Source organism: Setaria viridis, chromosome 4 (assembly GCF_005286985.2).
Source record: "Setaria viridis chromosome 4, Setaria_viridis_v4.0, whole genome shotgun sequence".
In the NCBI taxonomy this organism is placed as follows: domain Eukaryota; kingdom Viridiplantae; phylum Streptophyta; class Magnoliopsida; order Poales; family Poaceae; genus Setaria; species Setaria viridis.
This window is the reverse complement of record NC_048266.2, coordinates 315,841-334,079: the sequence shown is the minus strand read 5'-3', so window position 1 is coordinate 334,079 and position 18,239 is coordinate 315,841. Positions and strand designations below refer to the sequence as shown.

The 18,239-nt window shown below is 42.0% G+C and overlaps 3 protein-coding genes across 10 annotated transcripts; 2 read left to right on the top strand and 1 right to left on the bottom strand.

The window, feature by feature from the left end:
• The first annotated feature begins 201 nt into the window (after nt 1-201).
• LOC117851959 (probable methyltransferase PMT17) lies at nt 202-3,789 on the top strand. 2 transcript variants are annotated; one of them, XM_034733879.2, is made up of 6 exons: nt 202-361; nt 1,139-1,803; nt 1,920-2,130; nt 2,230-2,527; nt 2,612-3,079; nt 3,272-3,789. In XM_034733879.2, the coding sequence occupies exons 2-6, from the start codon at nt 1,144-1,146 to the stop codon at nt 3,495-3,497; spliced, it is 1,863 nt and encodes a 620-aa protein (XP_034589770.1). In that variant the 5' UTR covers nt 202-361; nt 1,139-1,143; the 3' UTR covers nt 3,498-3,789. The 2 variants fall into 2 exon arrangements, with proteins under 2 accessions (XP_034589770.1, XP_034589771.1); XM_034733880.2 differs by lacking the exon at nt 202-361 and adding an exon at nt 451-977.
• On the bottom strand, nt 3,777-10,320 carry LOC117851958 (membrane protein of ER body-like protein). 5 transcript variants are annotated; one of them, XM_034733872.2, is made up of 10 exons: nt 9,976-10,320; nt 8,199-8,348; nt 7,152-7,820; nt 6,521-6,682; nt 5,902-6,174; nt 5,405-5,494; nt 5,184-5,291; nt 4,679-4,915; nt 4,536-4,597; nt 3,777-4,437 (listed from the first exon to the last, which is right to left on the bottom strand). In XM_034733872.2, exons 1-10 carry the CDS (start codon nt 10,220-10,222, stop codon nt 3,967-3,969), a joined length of 2,469 nt encoding a protein of 822 aa, XP_034589763.1. In that variant the 5' UTR covers nt 10,223-10,320; the 3' UTR covers nt 3,777-3,966. The 5 variants fall into 5 exon arrangements, with proteins under 5 accessions (XP_034589763.1, XP_034589768.1, XP_034589765.1 ...); XM_034733877.1 differs by lacking the exon at nt 9,976-10,320 and adding an exon at nt 8,933-9,078; XM_034733874.2 differs by lacking the exon at nt 8,199-8,348 and having other exon boundaries at nt 9,976-10,319.
• A 4,195-nt stretch (nt 10,321-14,515) lies between these two features.
• LOC117852556 (glutaminyl-peptide cyclotransferase) lies at nt 14,516-18,220 on the top strand. Of its 3 annotated transcripts, none has more exons than XR_004639863.2 (11): nt 14,516-14,851; nt 15,048-15,104; nt 15,208-15,243; nt 15,358-15,422; nt 15,541-15,604; nt 16,216-16,333; nt 16,411-16,508; nt 17,196-17,266; nt 17,441-17,591; nt 17,677-17,731; nt 17,835-17,919. XR_004639863.2 is itself a non-coding variant. In XM_034734683.2 (11 exons), the coding sequence occupies exons 1-11, from the start codon at nt 14,549-14,551 to the stop codon at nt 17,942-17,944; spliced, it is 1,005 nt and encodes a 334-aa protein (XP_034590574.1). In that variant the 5' UTR covers nt 14,519-14,548; the 3' UTR covers nt 17,945-18,220. The 3 variants fall into 3 exon arrangements, 2 of the variants coding, with proteins under 2 accessions (XP_072149072.1, XP_034590574.1); XM_034734683.2 differs by having other exon boundaries at nt 14,519-14,851; nt 17,441-17,468; nt 17,835-18,220; XM_072292971.1 differs by lacking the exons at nt 17,677-17,731; nt 17,835-17,919 and adding an exon at nt 17,592-17,676 and having other exon boundaries at nt 14,517-14,851; nt 17,441-17,468.
• The last annotated feature ends 19 nt before the right edge of the window (nt 18,221-18,239 follow it).

Below are 18,239 nucleotides of genomic sequence, written 5' to 3'. Positions count from 1 at the left end.
ATGATGTCACTATATGTATGAAACTTAATCCTAGTACTTGGTTTTATCCTTAAAATCGGGTGTGACAATTCTTCTCCGAATCTATGGGATTCAGTCAAGGTCAGTCAGAGAGAGAGATTTCTAATTAACGGACGCACGGACGGACGGCTCAGATAGATCCCTGGCTGTAGCGGAGTGGACCCACCCACCCAGCGATCCACTTCCTTCTCTTTCGCCCCATCTCCTCTCGTTCCCATCTTCCCATCCTCTCCGAGTTGTCTGCTCCTCTTCCTCAGGCGGCGGCGGCGGCGGCTACTCGGCCGGCGGGTGGGGGAAGTCCCTCCCGGCGATCCTCCAAGTCGCTGCTGCCTGCACAGTCGAGGTACCTATTTCTTTCTTCCTTTTTCCTTTCCTCTCCATCGAAAACTAGCCACAAACGGAATCCCATCCAAGAAGGTACCGTACGTATCCCCGGCTAGACTCATCGGCTGTTCATTCAGAATAGTATGAGATCATCGACCCACATACGTGAGACCTTTACCCCCTCCTCCTTGAAAAAAGATGATATTTTTTTTCCTTTTACCCTGCGTCGGTTCTTGCAATGTTGGCGACCGGATGAGCGAGTTCAGGAGAGAGAAACCTTTGATTTCTCTGGGTGGGTTTTCCACTCATCCAGTGCCCAAACTGTGAGGATTTTGTACCTGCTCTGCAATGCCAGCTCTTTCCTTTCCTTTCCTTTCCTTTCTCTCAGCAGGGCTGCTTACTTTGCCTGCAAAACCGCAGACTTTCTTACTCTTGCCCTGCCCACTTCATACCTGTAATCATTACGGTGCGCACTCAAGGACTACACCGGGGGCCGGGGGGTTTGCTTTTGCTTTGCATCTTTGCATCTGCTCTGCAATTTAGTATTTACAAAAGAAAGACTGTAAGAGGATGACAATGAGGTCGGCACTGCCTTTCTCTACTCTCTGCTGCCGGCATTCTCCTTTAAGAACAGGGTACGCACTGGCCTTCTTTCTTATGTACTGTGAGGTTTGTCAGATCACCCCTTTCACAGCCGAGCTAGTAAAGTTAGTTGCCAGTTTTGCCTTCTTCTAGTTAGGGCTTAGCTTTCCTCTTCACTCAGTTGACTAATTTACCACCTCTTCATTTCTCGCAGCTCAAATGGCAAAAGAACAGGATGGATCCTCCAAGCTCCGCCACCCAGAATTCCAAAGGATGCGTGTAACTCTCACCATAGGCGTCATAGGCCTCTGTGTTACATCATACATTCTTGGTGCTTGGCAAGGCACCTCCAACAGCATCAAGCCATCCTTCATAAGCACCAAAACCCGATGTCATGATCTGGCACGATCCTCTGGTGCTCGCCTGGATTTCCAAGCCCACCACCAGGTCGTCTTCAACGAATCGTCGCTTGTGCTGGAAAAATTCCCATCTTGCCAGCTCAAGTACAGCGAGTATACCCCTTGCCAAGACCCGAGGAGGGCAAGGAAGTTCCCGAAGAAAATGATGCAGTACAGGGAGAGGCACTGCCCTAAGAAAGAGGACCTGCTCCGGTGCTTGATTCCTGCACCTCAAGGCTATAAGAATCCCTTCGAGTGGCCGAAAAGTCGGGACTATGCTTGGTACAATAACATTCCTCATCGGGAGCTCAGTATCGAGAAGGCAGTTCAGAATTGGATTCAAGTTGAGGGAGACCTGCTTAGATTCCCTGGAGGTGGCACCATGTTCCCACATGGTGCCGATGCTTATATTGATGACATAAATGCTCTTATACCATTAAATGATGGCAACATCCGAACTGCACTTGATACTGGATGTGGGGTGAGTCACTCTAGCAATTTTTCTATGATATTGTGTGGTGCGTGCGTGCTCTTCTTCTCTAGAACTAGAGAGTGTTTCCAGGATGTGGGGGTGCTAGTATATTTGCTGTTGTACAGGTTGCAAGTTGGGGTGCCTATCTTATGAAGAGGAACATCATCACCATGTCATTTGCACCAAGGGATTCACATGAGGCACAGGTGCAGTTTGCATTGGAGCGTGGGGTACCATCCATGATTGGAGTGATGGGGACTGAAAGAATCCCATATCCTGCTAGAGCATTTGACATGGCGCACTGCTCTAGATGTTTGATCCCATGGAATAAGCTTGGTAAGGTTTTGTTGTTTCATTATGCATATGGCTTACTGTTACTACATTACATTGAACACAAACTGATTGAGATTAACCCGACATGATTGGTCTCAACAGACGGTGTCTATCTAATTGAAGTAGACAGAGTTCTTAGACCAGGGGGCTACTGGATCCTCTCTGGGCCTCCAATCCATTGGAAGAGGCACTTTAAGGGGTGGGAGAGGACAGAAGAAGACCTGAAGCAAGAGCAAGATGAGATCGAGGACTTAGCAAAACGTCTCTGCTGGAAGAAGGTTGTAGAGAAAGGTGATCTTTCTATATGGCAGAAACCTACCAACCATATTGAATGTGTTGATAGTAGGAAGGTCTATGACACTCCAAAGATTTGTAAGGGCAATGATGTGGATTCTGCTTGGTAAGATTTCTGCTGTTTTACTCACTTCATGTGAAGTGTTTACTCTATTGGTCGCAGAGGTTCATCCAGATCTGAATAATTTAGGTACAAGAAGATGGAAACTTGCATATCTCCTCTTCCAGATGTGAAGAGTGAAGATGAAGTTGCTGGTGGAGCTCTTGAGCAATGGCCGAAAAGAGCATCTGCTGTTCCTCCAAGAATATCCCGAGGTACAGTTCCAGGCCTCACTCCTGAGAAGTTCCAAGAGGATAGCAAGTTGTGGTCAGAGAGAGTGGATCACTACAAGAAATTGATTCCACCACTGGGCAAAAGGCGATACAGGAATGTGATGGACATGAATGCAGGGATGGGGGGTTTTGCAGCTGCATTGATGAAGTACCCACTATGGGTGATGAATGTCGTGCCTTCAGGTTCTCCTCGTGATACCCTCGGTGTTATTTACGAGCGAGGGTTTATTGGCACGTACCAGGACTGGTGTGAGGCTTTCTCAACGTACCCTAGGACATATGACCTCATCCACGCTGATAACGTTTTCAGCAGTTATCAGGATAGGTAATGACATGACTAATTTTTCGCTCTGTACATTTTCTTTCCTGCATTCACTTACTGAAGAAGATCTGTGGTTTTCTTGACTGTACAGGTTAATAGGTTTCTTTGCTGCTTTGCTTGTTCTGCTAGTATTTGGGTCGTAATGTGTTAAACATCCAGCTTAAGCAAGTATATATATTAATGATGTGGTTGCAGGTGTGACATAACATACATCCTCCTGGAGATGGACCGAATTCTAAGGCCTGAAGGGACTGTGATCATCAGGGACACAGTTGAGGTGCTGGGGAAGGTACAAGCTATTGCCGAAGGCATGAGGTGGAAGAGCCAAATCATGGATCATGAATCCGGTCCGTTCAACCCCGAGAAGATCCTTGTGGCAGTCAAGACTTACTGGACTGGAAAGCCCGCTCAAAAGCAATAACTCCAGGCTTGGTACTTCTTTATCAGCAAAATTTTTGACATGACTTGCCTGCACCGCCATCACGCTTTCGGTTCAGTCTTGGTTGCCGATTTTCTCCTAGTTTCAGGGTATCTGTATATAGAAGGCAATGTGAGGTATGTAGTTGGGATAGGTGCCGAACATCTTCATTAGCTGCGTTGAGTGTTTGTAACACTTTGCAATGGTGTATAAGATGATGTTTACTCATATTTTGATGTGCTATTGCATCAAATAAGCCAATGCTGATGTGACAAAAGGAGATTGTAACTGACAATATGTTCCTGTTAAAAGTAGGATAACAAGATTTCGGTACAGATAAAGCTCAGTGATAAAGATTATACAGTGGCCGAGTGCTGCTAATTAAAAGCATTAGAACTCAGTGAATCAAAGATGCAGATGTGTGCCGAGATAATCTCCTAGACCATCAAAACAAAGAAACTCCACTCTAGGCTCAGTACGAAGCCCAGGCGGCTGCGTCTGCACCCATTGCTTGAGGAAATAACAGACTTGGAGGAGCAGGAGCTGATGCACCACCATGATCGATGAGACCGAAGTGTGCCAGGAGCCTTGTGATGAGCACGCCTGCGATGTACGACAGACCAGAACTGCTGACTCCGATGGACACGTAGTAGAGGAGGGTTGTGATGTATGTCCTTGACTTGACATGTGCCTTCCCGATTGCAAGCAGCGCAATGCACAACAGAGATGCAGCAGCGACCACCATCATCTTGTTCTCCCTGTTGTCGCTCGTCCTGAATGACAGTCCGTAGATGACTGGTGGTAGCAGCCCAAAGAGGATGTATGATAGTATGGCTATCACCATGTGAAGCCAATAATTTGATCGCCTTCCAAGCTCCAACCAGTAGTGCCCCACTTGCTCACTTCTTTCCGCCACATCTCCTGTGTTTCGCAGGTCAGCAATCTGTTTGCAACAAGGGAACCTTTTGTCAGATGTAGGTCTTACATGGTGATCGCAAAGAGGATGTGTAAAATTCAATCCAGCCAAGAAAAGTATGTTACATTGTGGTAAATTAAAGGAAGCCCTCCAATAAGGTTTGCCATGCCCAAGATGAATATATCCACTGCAAATGAACAGCATGATTACATCAACATCAGGGGAACTAAGTCGGAAACAGTTTTGACTCAGCAAGAAAGAAACTTACGAGTCTTGGCACCACTTGCTGCTGCTGCTGATACAACTGAGAGACTCATGATTGATTCAACAAGGCCACCATACACTATGGCTTTCAGTATGTCCCATTCATCCCTTTGAACTGATGGTGCAGGACAAACTGGTGGCTCCGATTCAGTAACCTCAGGGACTGTCACTACTGAATGAGGTGACTGACCTGATTGAGGAATAACTGGAGTTGGTTTCCCACCCGTCTGGTTGTCGGCTCCTGCAGGACGAAATGCCATTATCACTTACAATATAAACAAAATAACCCCAAATGATATAAACGTAGGAGAAAATATCGCATTCAGGATAAGATATTCTTCAAGATTAGCTGACTGTCTGCTCCATGTTACTTCAGGGTGTTTAGACAGACTAAATAATATTTGGACGTGATAAACGATGCTCAATTAATTTTATTCAAATGAGCGTTACTTGTAAAAGGAGCCTCAGAATAGTGTGAACGAGATATCTGACTAGAAAATACACTGTACCTGGCAAAAATTTTGTTGGCAATTTAAGTTCAGGATTAAATAATGGTTGGTTGATATGGTTGATAAATAAGTTGTCCCTAGAGGCTCCTGTTGTGTTTCCTTGAATATCTGTAAGAAAATTAGAAAACAAATTGTCAATGTAAGCATGCACATTACTTAGTTCGTACAAATTCATCAGATCTATCTTCTTTGCAGCCCATGTGAAATATCACTAGTCATACCACCAGCAGGCTTTGAGGGAGAAATTTGTTCTTGCTGTGCTTCATCTTGCTGCACAATTACCACATGTCCTTCTGTCTGTGTTAATATTCCTGCATAAGAAGTTTTATACTTTTCCATTACTCTTTTGCACCACTCTGAGATACTAGCTGATTAAATTAGTTGTAAACAAACCATAATTCTGCAACTAACCTGGGTAAGTTAATGACCCTAAATTTCCTGATCTATCCTTTGATTGTTTCTTCTAATAGAAAAGAAAAAGGGCGCAAGTCTTAAGATCTATGTAACATTGTAATATCGTATGATTCTACTGTTTCGGTAGCATTACAGCACTATTGTTATTTGGTAGGGACAAAACATTTCGAATTACTCCATAGTTTGCAAGTAGAAATTTACAGTAGCTTTACTGACATGCCAATAAAATTGTGCTATGTGAACCCTTAAAGATCATGATTGCATGGCTATGTGCCATGATGGCATATTCTGTAGAGAACCAAACCTGTCTGGCTCTGTGAAGATGATGATGATGATGTGTGGACAGCTACGAATGAAGATGCAGATCCATGGCATTCACTGAACGGTTGTTTACTTTCTTCTCCATTGTTTCCAGTGGTAGTTTGGACTTTGGAAGAGGATCCAGCTAGTAATGGTTGGTTCAATTGTTCTGCTTCCCCAACCGTGGCTTGATTATGAGAAGATGATGCGCTGTCTTCAACTGGAGCTTTATCATTGTTACTCTGTGAGCCACTTAATAGTGGCTCCTTCAATGAATCTGTAATGTGCTTGTTGATTAGTACATTAACAGGTATCTACTACCCTTAAGACTAAGTGCTCATCAATAAGTTAGTTTAGTATGTAACAATGTCATTGGTGGAGAAACTATCATAACACCAAAAATAACTCGCCAATGCTATAATTTGTTCATGAACTTCTGGTAGCAAAAGAGCATAAGGAATAAAAACACAAACTTATAAGAGGAACATTTGTTACTCTGGGAATGCCTGGGCATGTTTAAAGCACGGCAGAGTCAACTATGGTTTAACTACTAATCAACCTGGATTCTTTACTACAGATAAGCTACTAGGAAAACCCTCTGAAGTGGGGTATATATTACAAACCTGCATCCGTTGATTGCTTTGGACTATCTACTGTCTGGAAACAAGAAAGAAGCCAACTTCCACAATGTTCAGACGTCTCTTGTGAAGCAGAAGGATGTTGAACCTGAACTTGTTGATTTGCATTACTCCTTTCAAATATACGGAATATATTAAAACCACAACCTGTTGACAACACACAAGTTAAGCAGGTCCATTTGGAATAAGATTTTCTAATGACACTTGTAGAAGCACAGGTACATGGATTTATAATTATTTGTCCCTACAACTAAACTAGAAAATTATATATGTAAATGCTATCTATGTCAGTCTTCCAAAAAAAGAAAGTTCTCTATGTCTGAATCAACCATGCAGCACTTCAGTTTTACTTCTTCCGGAGTAAAATGTGCGCATGTTTGTCAACCCAAGTTCTTTACATACCTCAGACTACAGAAGAAATAATTTTCAGATATATTAGTTATAGATCTACAGCCCTAAGTTCAAATGCACAGATGTTAATTAAGTTTAACTGAAAGCATGCTTGTGGGAAAGAAAAAAGACTGCAAAGTCTAGAAGTTCAGGTGTAGATAATAATTCAGGTTGTTAGTTCAGAAGATGAGGACACAATAATGCATGGAGGCAAGTTAAACAATACCTGTTGGAATGAAGAAAGCGAAGCATGATAAACATCTAAATACTTTAGGTGACTCTTGGTGATGGCTTTCAGTGGGAGTTTGGTTTGGAACATTGGCAGAAGGCTCTTCAAGCTGTGGTTTTTTTGGTGGTTCATCACGTTTTGCTTGTCTTGCTGTTCTCTTCCTCTTTTTAAGGATCACCCTTCGGGTTATGCATGATTTGCAGTTCGGACAGTAGAGGTCATGAGTCTCTTGTTCATCAAGGATTTTCTCGAGATCGTACTCTTCGATGTGCACTTTACCCTTGGTGGCATTTTCATCCTTCTCAACTTCAATTTCATGAACTTCAGTTCTACTCGTGCTGCCACTGGAAATGTCAAGAGCACCGTTCCAGTTTGTCAAGATGTTTTTTCTCTCGCTAATGGTTGCTATCACTTTGAGCGGCTGCGTTTCTCCAGCTGCAACAGACACAGTTTCAGTGCCGCTGGAGATTTCGTGCACACCATTAGAGTGGGATCCATTTTCCTTAGTTTCCAACTTGCCATTGCTTGAACTGTGGTTAGTTTCTTGATCATTGACGTTTTCCTCTTTCTCAGTCTCTTTGCCTTCTGCAATTGAAGTTTCTTTTGAGTTTTCCTTTTGGCCGCCAACTTCCACCACTTCTGTAACTTCATCTTCTTCAGCACCTTCTGCAGTTGCATGATCAGAAACTAGCGACGTCAGTACTAGTTCTAACATTGTGAAGCTACTTTTTTTTTCCATATATAAGAGTATGCTTTATCCAGTAAGACCTTAGGAATTGATGAGAAGACGTGCAAAAAAATGAAGCCAGAGCCAGACAGACGACACATAAGTAGTTGAATGCTAGTAGAAAGAACACGAAATGGAAGCCTCTCATTGTTTAGGTACATGATAAATGTTTACCTGGCTTTCTTCTCATTATTTTGTTATTGTTTAGTACTTAAAGAATGTTTACCTGGCTTTCTTCTCATTATTTTGTTGAGTGAGAAAGAAAAATTGAGAATCTGGTCGTTGTTATCCTACGTTTCTGAATACTTAGCACTAACCTTTGTTTGGCGAATAGTAAAATGGTTCACTCTGAACTAACGATTCAATATTCCTCGTAATTTGGCAATATCCTTGATGGTTGAGGATATAATCTGTGCATGGACCACTCAAGCGGTGCGTCCAATCGCAGTGCCGGCACTTCCATAGACCTTCAGTCAAGAAATAGAAAGGTAATTTTATTTTTGGAGCCACTTAAGAAACTCTAACCCTGTACTGTGGCTAGAAGAATTTAGCTATGTATTTATTCACATGCAGTGGCAAATAGTTTCTATGGGATGGGTCCATATTTGGTAAACAGAAGAGGAAGGATGGCTTTCCTGAAAACACAAGGTTCCGGTGCAACTGAAAACATAATTTATGCATTCCAGGAGAGATTAAGCATATTTGAGGTTCATGATGAATGGTCTTAATTACGCAGCAACTGGTCATGTTTTTAAAACACATATATACTAGTAAGTAGTACCGTTATGCTTTCCTGAAATCACAAGGTTCCAGTGCAACTGAGAACATATCTGGCATGTATTACAGGAGCCAGTTAGCATATTTGTGGCTCATCATGAATGTTCTTATTCCAGAAGATTAGAAGAGAAAGTATTAGAGAACAAAAGTAAGCAAGAATCTGTACAGTACATATTATGGTATTAAGCGTTTAGAATGTGAGTTTGGACTTGTGGGCTAGCAAAAAAGTTGAACTTTACAGGTAAGAGTAGCAAAGGGCCGGCGACACACAAACCTGCTCGAGTGTCCTTGTAAAGAGACATACTAATTAATTAAATTAGTTCCTTTGCTAAGAAGAAGAAGAAGAGCATCCACTTCTAGAGATATAAGGAAAGGACGTCCGTCGTGGCGTATGTGGTTGCTAAACAGGTAGCAATACTTGAAGCAATGCAACTAAGCTGTATAAATAAGAACGAAGGTTCCTCCAAATGTGTCGTGATCCAGATAAAATCTGTTTGGTAGCAGGATGGTACGGGTGGCCAATGAAATGGCATGGAGTTTGTGCGGCCAGCATAGTAGGCTATACAGATGTGAATTGTGAAGCAGGAGAGGAAAGGGACCCGCCGGGAAGAGCTAGAGAACGTGTAATCAGCAAGATTCTGCAGTTTCCAACATCTTTGTCATCCATGCCTTGGTCCGTACATAGAAGCAGGCATGTTTGTTGCCTTGTTGCCGTTGGCCTTTGGCCTTATCTTTTCAGTTTTTTAAAAGTTTGTTTTTTTGAATAAAATTTTTAAAGTTTGTAGAAAAGAGAGAGAGGAATGCAGAAGGCTGGGCTCCAACATCTGCGCTTTGCATCACAGAGTAGTTGCTGGCTGTCCTGGTGAAAAGAAAGTGAGGCGACAGGCAAGGGTAAATGAGTCTTATGTAGCGTGCACATGTTTTATGTGAGACTTGAGGCGGGCACCACACAAAAGTACGCCATGCTCAGTCTCAGAGTACTGTAGCGTTGGGTTGGGTAGTAGTAATCACACAAAAGGGGACAAAAATAATAATGCACACACACACAGGCAGGAGCAGGAGTTGTAGTTCTCCCTTTCTCTCTCCTAATTTTCAGTGATTTCAGAAAAATTGTTGCAATATCTTTAAAAGAAAAAAGAAAAATTGTTGCAAGGGCCAGAGGTCCCTCAACTGAAACTGACAGAAAAAAACAATATTGGTACCAAGAAGCATATGCAAGGAATGGAAGAAATGAAATCTCTAGTTTGGACCGAGATGCAAGTGCAGGGAGAGGAAAGGAGAGATGCATGGAGTGGAGTTCAGAGTTCACCGTGGTACCTTTGGATGGATCGAAGAAGACGCTCTTGTCCTCCTCCTCTGTTGTGGCCGCCGCCGCCGCCGCCACCGCCTTGAGGAGGTCGTCCATGACCACCTCGCCTCCGTTGTCGCCGTCGCCAGAGGCAGCCATCTTCTTCTTCTTCATCTCCCTTGTCTGGAGGCCCCCGGAAGCGGCGGCGGAGTCCTCTTCTTCGCCCATGGCCTGCGGCGGCTGCACGCCCTCCCACGGCTTCTCCACCTCCATCATCTTCCTCCTCCTCCTCTGCTGCTGCGCTCCCTGGGGGAAGCCGTCAGCAGGGAATTACTGTTAATAATGAGTCGGAGGCAGGCAGGTGGATTGGGATGGACCAGACCAGTCTTTTATAGCGTCGTGGCGGCGATTAGGTAGAAGCCGAAGCCGAAGCCGAAGCAGAGGGTGGTGTGATGTGACAGGGCTGCCTCTGCCCGATCCCTGCGTACAAGGGAAGTGAAGGGAGGATTTGTTTACGATGCTAGGCTTAATATAATGAAATAGTACTATATAGTCAATTCATGCAAAACAATATAAAATCCGAATCATCCATCCATCCATCTGAAATCCAAATCGTCTGTCTTTGACAGCAAACATTAATTCCTTCTTCCGGTGATTGATTTGATTGACATTTGCAATTAACCAGGGGTGTTTTTCCTGGGAGGTTCTAAAATTCCTATCGCATCGAATATTTAGATCCTAATTAGGAGTATTAAATATAGACTAATTATAAAATCAATTGCACAGATGGAGACTAATTTGCGAGACGAATCTATAAAGCCTAATTAGTCCATGATTTGACAATGTGGTGCTACAATAACCATTTGCTAATGATTGATTAATTAGGATTAATAGATTCGTCTCGTGAATTAGACTGTCTGCGTAATTAGTTTTATAATTAGCTTATATTTAGTTCTCATAATTAGTATCTGAATATTCGATATGACTCGAACTAGATTTTAGTCCACGAAACCAAAAGGTAAGATCCAGCCACCTCATGATATACCTTAAAATATGTGCTAATATCATCACTAACTTGCTAATATGTTGCACGCCGTGAGCCATTCTCGGTTCCCTCGCTGCTTTTGCATGCGGGGACAATCTGCATCTCCGGAGCCTTGAGCGAGGTGCATGCAGGCATCCAAACGCTCCCTAGCCACTCACATTGAACTAACACATCATCTTTTTGCTGTCCGGCTTGTCCGTCGCCTAGCTCTCTCCTCACCCCGTCCATCAAAATTATACAAATATTTTTTCTTCGTTTCACACGCATAACAGTAGCAGGTAATATCGACATGCATAGCACTTTACCTAGTTCATATCTTTTTAAAAACACCAATCAGGATCTATACAAAGACACGTAACCCCACGTTTTAAACGTGTTAACTTTTCTATACATCTACTTAGATAGTACTTCCTTCGTCTCGTTTTAACTTTTTTAAATATATAGTAGACATGCACTTAGATATATATTATAAATAATAATTTGGACGGCTCCACGCTGTAATTTGGAAGGGCCGGACCCCACTGATGACCTTGAGTTACTTAGGTTCCTCGCCGTGCATGCCCAACCACCAACAACTGCGTATGTATACCCGCTACATCTTCAAACTTAGACTTTGACCCCGGCAGGCACAAATAAATTAAATAATAATGGATGATGGGCACACGTTGCTAGCTGATAGAAGTGAATGACAGCGCACACCTAGTAGCTAGAGATCGGACGGGATATAGCGTATCTGCATGGTTGTCATGCATGTTCCAACAGCAGCAGTTCCAACGGTACCGGGGTGTTTGGTTCACGGAGTTCAGTCCCGTCGCATATACTAAAAGTATTAAATATAGATTAATTATAAAACTAATAGCATAAATGAAGGCTAATTCGCAAGATGAATAGCCTAATTAATTCATAATTAGCACATATTTACTGTGGCATCACACGGTCAAATCATGAACTAATTAAGCTTAATAGATTCATCTTGCGAATTAGCCTTCATTTATGCTATTGGTTTTGTAATTAACCTATATATATATGTAATATTTCTAATTAGTTTCTAAACATTCAATGTAATAGGGACTAAATTTTAGTCCTTGGAACCAAACACCCTAGATAACACGATACTAGCTAACAGCAATGCGCCAACATCATTATTATAAATATAATATCTATATTAGTAGCTGGCACATTACAAATATATGTATTTCAACTAGTCGTCATCAAGAACTGATTTGTTCTTTCAACGAATACGTACATATGTGCACGTACGATGGCCAGCTCAGGCTCAGCTGTCATCACCACAACGACCAATATAATGCCATCTTTAACTTGCATTATTCCGAGGTTCACTATACAGTTCTTCTTCTTCTTCTTCTTCGATTGTTTCAGCCAGGAAGATCGAAAAGCTAGCTAGGAAAACTACTTTAATGATAATAATAATAATATACAAGAAAGATCTAGTACTCCAATGCAATTTGGAGCTGGCAGTCGCTGTCGCCGCAGCTACTATACCTTAGCTTGCAGTTGGGGCCATGTTAACTAGATTGCATTTAAGATTGTCCCTCCCCTCCCATCCATGATCCATGCATCATCATGTCATTATCGTCGTTGAATTGATTAATGCTACTTGTTTATTAGATCCCGTATCATCTATATATATTCACCTCAATTGAATATATATAATGCATCATCATGTCATTATCGTCGTTGAATTGTACACGAAATGTGAAGGGTAAGCTAGATGGAAAGTAATTAAAACCCTCAGATCAGCCTTAATTGCTTGTCGTCGTATCAATACTCGTTCGTCATGTGCATGGTATTATTGCTTGAACGTACTAACATAGATATAGAGATATAGTATTTGCCTTCTTACATTTTTTTTTCCTTGTCAACGATCAAAGCTACACATTATATTATTTCTGGTGTGTCACATTTTCTGGCCGTGTTTAGGGTTAGGATTTAGGGTTTGAGTTCTCGATGCAACATGGCCCATGTTACATGGTGTTCATATATTTCCTAGATTTATTTTTTAACAATTAACGGTGGTTCTATACTTTTAAACGAATTAGCAGGTTCTGGTTTTGAACAGCGCTAGTTAGGATGACTCTGGAACCAACTCAACTCAACTTGTGCCGCAATTCATACGTGCTGTTGCCGTGCGTGTATATGTCACCACGTGGGAACACCCCTGACCTGACCATAACACCTGTATGCAGGCACATCATTATATATTTATATGTAACAAAATTACATACTCTATCACCCATGCTACCTTGCTTGCCAACTTTAATGTTGGAAGAAACAGCTAGAGCCTAGCGCAGAGAGAGAGAGGGGGGTAGGTAGAGGTTAACCTAACGCTAGGTCGCTTAACCAACAGATAATCAGATCAGCGCGTCATCTGTTGAGAGTTGAAGGGAGACCGAAAGAATGAATATGAGAATTCTCTCAATTGATTGATTGATTAAATGATCTGGTTATATATTTATACAAGGGGAAAGGATATGTCCAAAGAGCATCATGTCCCTTGAGGGTCCACACTCTTTCACGAAAGGTCCTGTACAATTATCTCTAATACTAATTAATTACCAATTAAATTATTTCGCAACATCATTATCTGTCCACACTACACTACTAGAAGCTTGTATGTGTTTTTTTTTCTGATCACGAGGTCAATGGCCGCGATTCGAGAGGATACGATGCACACATGTTGGGGACATGCTTTCCTATCTTATCGATTAATTTATACTCTCTCGGTTCTAAAATACTATTCATTTTAACTTTTCTAAATATATAAATTCTGTCATGTATTTAGATATAGTATATATGTAGGTGCATATCAAAAGCTATGAATCTGAAAAAACTAAAACGAACAGTAATTTGGGACGGTGGGAATATATCCTGTGATTAATTAGCTTGCGAGACATGAACATATATGCAACTAGGCAGATTGTAACTTGTTTTAAACTAATTAACTTATCCTAAATATTATGTCTTTAGGATGGAGGTAGTGAGAACTAGTATTGTATACTGCCAGTAACATGGTGGAAGAAATAAATCATCATCAAGATTGTATCACGATGAAATGATAAATATGATGTCAACTGATCTGTCGATCGGTAAGGAAAAATTCAATAACAGCTTCCTTCTTGAGTCAACATTCAACAACAAAACTTGCCCTCTTATTTTGATTCCTACTCTCGTACTAATTCATCATTCATCTAAATTTAGGTACTAACCGTACAACTTTCATTATGACTTGGATACTATACGACTTCCCACGCTCAAAACCACGAACCAAATATGGTTAAAGCTTCTTTAATTTAAACTCCTCATCTTAATTTTCATCACAAGCCAAAACAAGATATTGAGACTAAATAAAAGTCTTGAATCCCATGTGAATTTCCTTTGTAATTCTCATGTCCTTTTGTCGTGGCTTCCGTTTGGTTTTGAAAGTTTGTTTGTACTAGCTAGGCTTGTAGTCGTAGAAGTGGCGCGTATCCCCCTCCACCTGCCACGGCACCAAGCCAGCCAGCCAAGCTGTTGACTGCCCACCCACCCAGACCCAGATGCCCTCCGCGTCCCGACGGAGGCCTCCGCCGCCGCACCGCCGTCGCGCCATGCCCCCCGCCTCCTCCACCTTCTCCATCTCCATCTCCGCACCCCAACCCCCAAAGCCGCTCTACCTCCGCCGCCCTCTCATTGCCGTCGCCGCCGCGCTGGCCGCGCTCCTCCTCATCGCTGCCGCTTACGCCACCTGGCGAGTCGGCTCCCCGCCGGCCGCCCTCCTCGGCCGCCCAGCGGCGGCCAGCAGGTTCTACTCCTTCGATCTCGTCCGCGAGTACCCCCACGACCCGGATGCCTTCACCCAGGTATTTATTTCTTCCTGAGATCTCACCTCACCACTGGGGAACGGGAATTTTGCTTCCTGCTTGACTTTCTTAATTAGTAGTACTACCTGGGTGTTCTAGTAGAAATGCTGAAAGGAACGGCATTTCCTCAATTCCTGACCATCCAATGCTCAAGACGATGCCTTCTTACTCTGCTGCATCTGTGTGCATCCTGTAGGGTCTCTTGTACGGGGGAAATGACACTCTTTTCGAGTCCACTGGCCTTTACCACAGGGTAATGTCCACTCCTACCTTGTCCAACAATCCTCTACTCTACTCATCGTATGATTGTATCCACGATATATCACTAAAGCTCTCTACTTTCGGTTTCTCAACAGTCTTCTGTCCGAGAAGTGGAGCTTCCCACTGGAAAAGTATGCTGCTTACTAATGTTGATCATTGCATAATATCTCATGCTTGCAACACTCTCTCTAAGCTTGTTTTGCTGATTACCTTTAAATGATGTTCGTCACATCACCATTTCTTAGGTTCTGGTTCACCACCAAATGGATGGGGATATGTTTGGAGAAGGTTTAACCCTTCTTGGTGACAGGTACGTAAACCTCAAGCGCACCTTACATTCCAATTACTTTCTCGGAGACAACGTGCTTACTTTGTTTGCATTCTGCCCGTCCAGACCTCATCTCCTTTTCCTTTGTTTCATCCTGTAGATTGTTTCAAGTCACCTGGTTGAAGAACGATGGATTTATATATGACCGACATAACTTCACCAAAGTATGTTACTGCCCCACATCCTGTGTTTACCCCAGTTACAGATGATGCAAACCTTTTGCTTTAAACCTTGGCCGATTATCCTAATATCCCACATAATTTGGATTTCAGCTTTTCTTTTCTTTTTTGACACTACTCTTCGTGTTAGTTCTAGATGTACAATTGCTTTGCACTTTACTCATATCGCTTGAGCTATATTATTCACCCGCCGGTTTACTGTCAAAAATATATACAGTTATTCTTTCTAGGTTTGTACCTAAGCCACTCTATAGACTTCTCACAGCATACATGTCTTATTGCTATGACATGTACTTATACGAATGGACAAGTTGGACAAGCGTTATTTTTGTTTTGTGTTTTCTTCCATCTTCCTACTATCCACCCTCTATAGTATCATCAGAAGAATATACCCGATGTTTTTGTTCATTGTGCTTCATTTCCAGTGAAAAGATGATCATAGACACAAACTTTAGTAACACAGGCTTCATTTCCCGATGGTATTGATTGCTGCAAATATTTAGCTCTTTCATAATTGCCTTTTTTTTGTTTATCTATCATAGTTTCTGGATAATGCTTTATGTAGTGTGCTAATGTGCTATCTGCTGAATATGCAGCGCAAGAGTTTTACCCATAAAATGCGTGATGGTTGGGGTCTGGCTACTGATGGAAAAGTTCTTTTTGGCAGCGATGGTAGTTCGAAGTTATATCAGATGGATCCAAAGTCATTTAAAGGTTACTGCTGTTGCACTTGATATTCTGTTAACATAAAGTCTTCTATCTTTTTTGGTTTAATATGTATTTTCATGCAGTTATGAAAATGGTGACCGTCAAGTATCAGGATAATGAAGTCCCCAATATTAATGAACTGGAGTATATAGATGGTGAAGTCTGGGCAAATGTCTGGCAGGTTAGTTGTCTACTTCCTCCTGACTGGCAATTTCTTATTATGAAGTATCTTATCTTAGTGTGACTATATAACAACATTGGACAAGGACCACTATATCTTCATTAGTATCTTAGTGCCGCCACGATGTCGGTTATTTCTCATCCATGAATGCCTGATCTAGACCAAATATAAATTAGGTTTAAAAGTTTCACCGACTATTATTTGTGCTGTTCCTCAGAACAACCAAGTTTCACTGTGTTGTTCCTCGTCTGAACCGATGCAATCTTAGGTGTTGTTTATGAATGATCAGTCTCAATTATCTCAGGCTTTTCTTGTGCTGAATGGCAATTTATCATCATTGTTGTAGCAGACTGGTAGTAGTAGTAGTAGCTGATAAACTGGCTGACTGGAAGCTCTCATAAGTCATAATGCAACATTATACTATCAAACCAGTTGCTTGCTTCGTACAAACTGTGTTAGCTTATCTGTTTGAATTGTTTTCAAACTCAGCAATAAGGATGGTGGGACTTCTTCTATCTATCTTTCTGTCCACCTGTGGCTAGATGGCTTGTGTGACCTGGCTGACTGTATTTCCATGTAATTTGTTGCATCCTATTAATTTATGACCTATCAATGTATTGAGAGATACCTGTTAATTTTCTATAATGTTGTGAACTGGACCTCGGTTTTGAAAGCTATGATATGTAGACAGACTGCATAGCTAGAGTCTCCCCTGAAGATGGCCAAGTGCTGAGCTGGATCTTTCTTCATGAGCTGAGGTATGTTTTTTTTTTATTTCAAAGGAAATAATGGTATTGATATTATTGACTCATGTTTGGTTTCTTCTCTATCCTACCCTAATTTCCTTAGGTCTAAAAGGCTTTGTCATTGTCGTGTAGCATGTAGTGTTCCCACCTAAGAGTAATGATGTTTGTGTTGTTGTCATCTTGCAGGCGGAACTTGTTGAATTCTGGTTATACGGTAGGTAGTTTATTCGTTATTGTCCTTTTTTGTCCAGTTGTTGATGGTCCATTCTGGAATTAGCCTCGTTTCAATACTACATGGTAGCTTTGTCAGGGTAACGGGATTGTTCCATCATTATAGGTATATATTATATAAGAAAAGAAAATCCAAATCTAATAGCAGAAATGGCATGATTTCTTCAATGGAATCTGCTTTTGTGTTCCAGAATATTGATGTCCTAAACGGAATAGCTTGGGATGAAGGAAACCGCAGATTATTTGGTGAGTTCCACTCAGTTGGCCATTTGTCCTAGATGCACCTCTTATAATAAGTGGCCTCAGGATGAAAGAGATGTGATGAGCCTGTTTGGTGCTGTACTTGCAGTGACAGGAAAGCTGTGGCCAAAGCTTTATGAGATCAAGCTACGGCCAGTGGTTGGTCCAGCAGATGGATCTGTAGAAAAGCTTTGCCCCAAAGCCAGCTTTTATCGCTGAAGGAGTGCCCGCTCAAGTATGGCATGTATATTGTGCTATTACTGCTATATGACGTGGGGCTTTTGATCGCATGACGTGAGAAATGTGGAAGAGAAGAGAGTATATATACATGTTTGAGATTCATTCAGGCTGATTTGCAGCTCATTGTCATTGCCCAATGAGAGATGGGAATTGCTAGAGTCTGGTATAGTTGTAGCCTTTGTAGTTGTAAGATGCTGTAACCTGTATGGATGATGGTTGCGTTGCTGTTTTTTGAAATAGTATGTTTTGCTGTGATATGATGTACCATCACGCT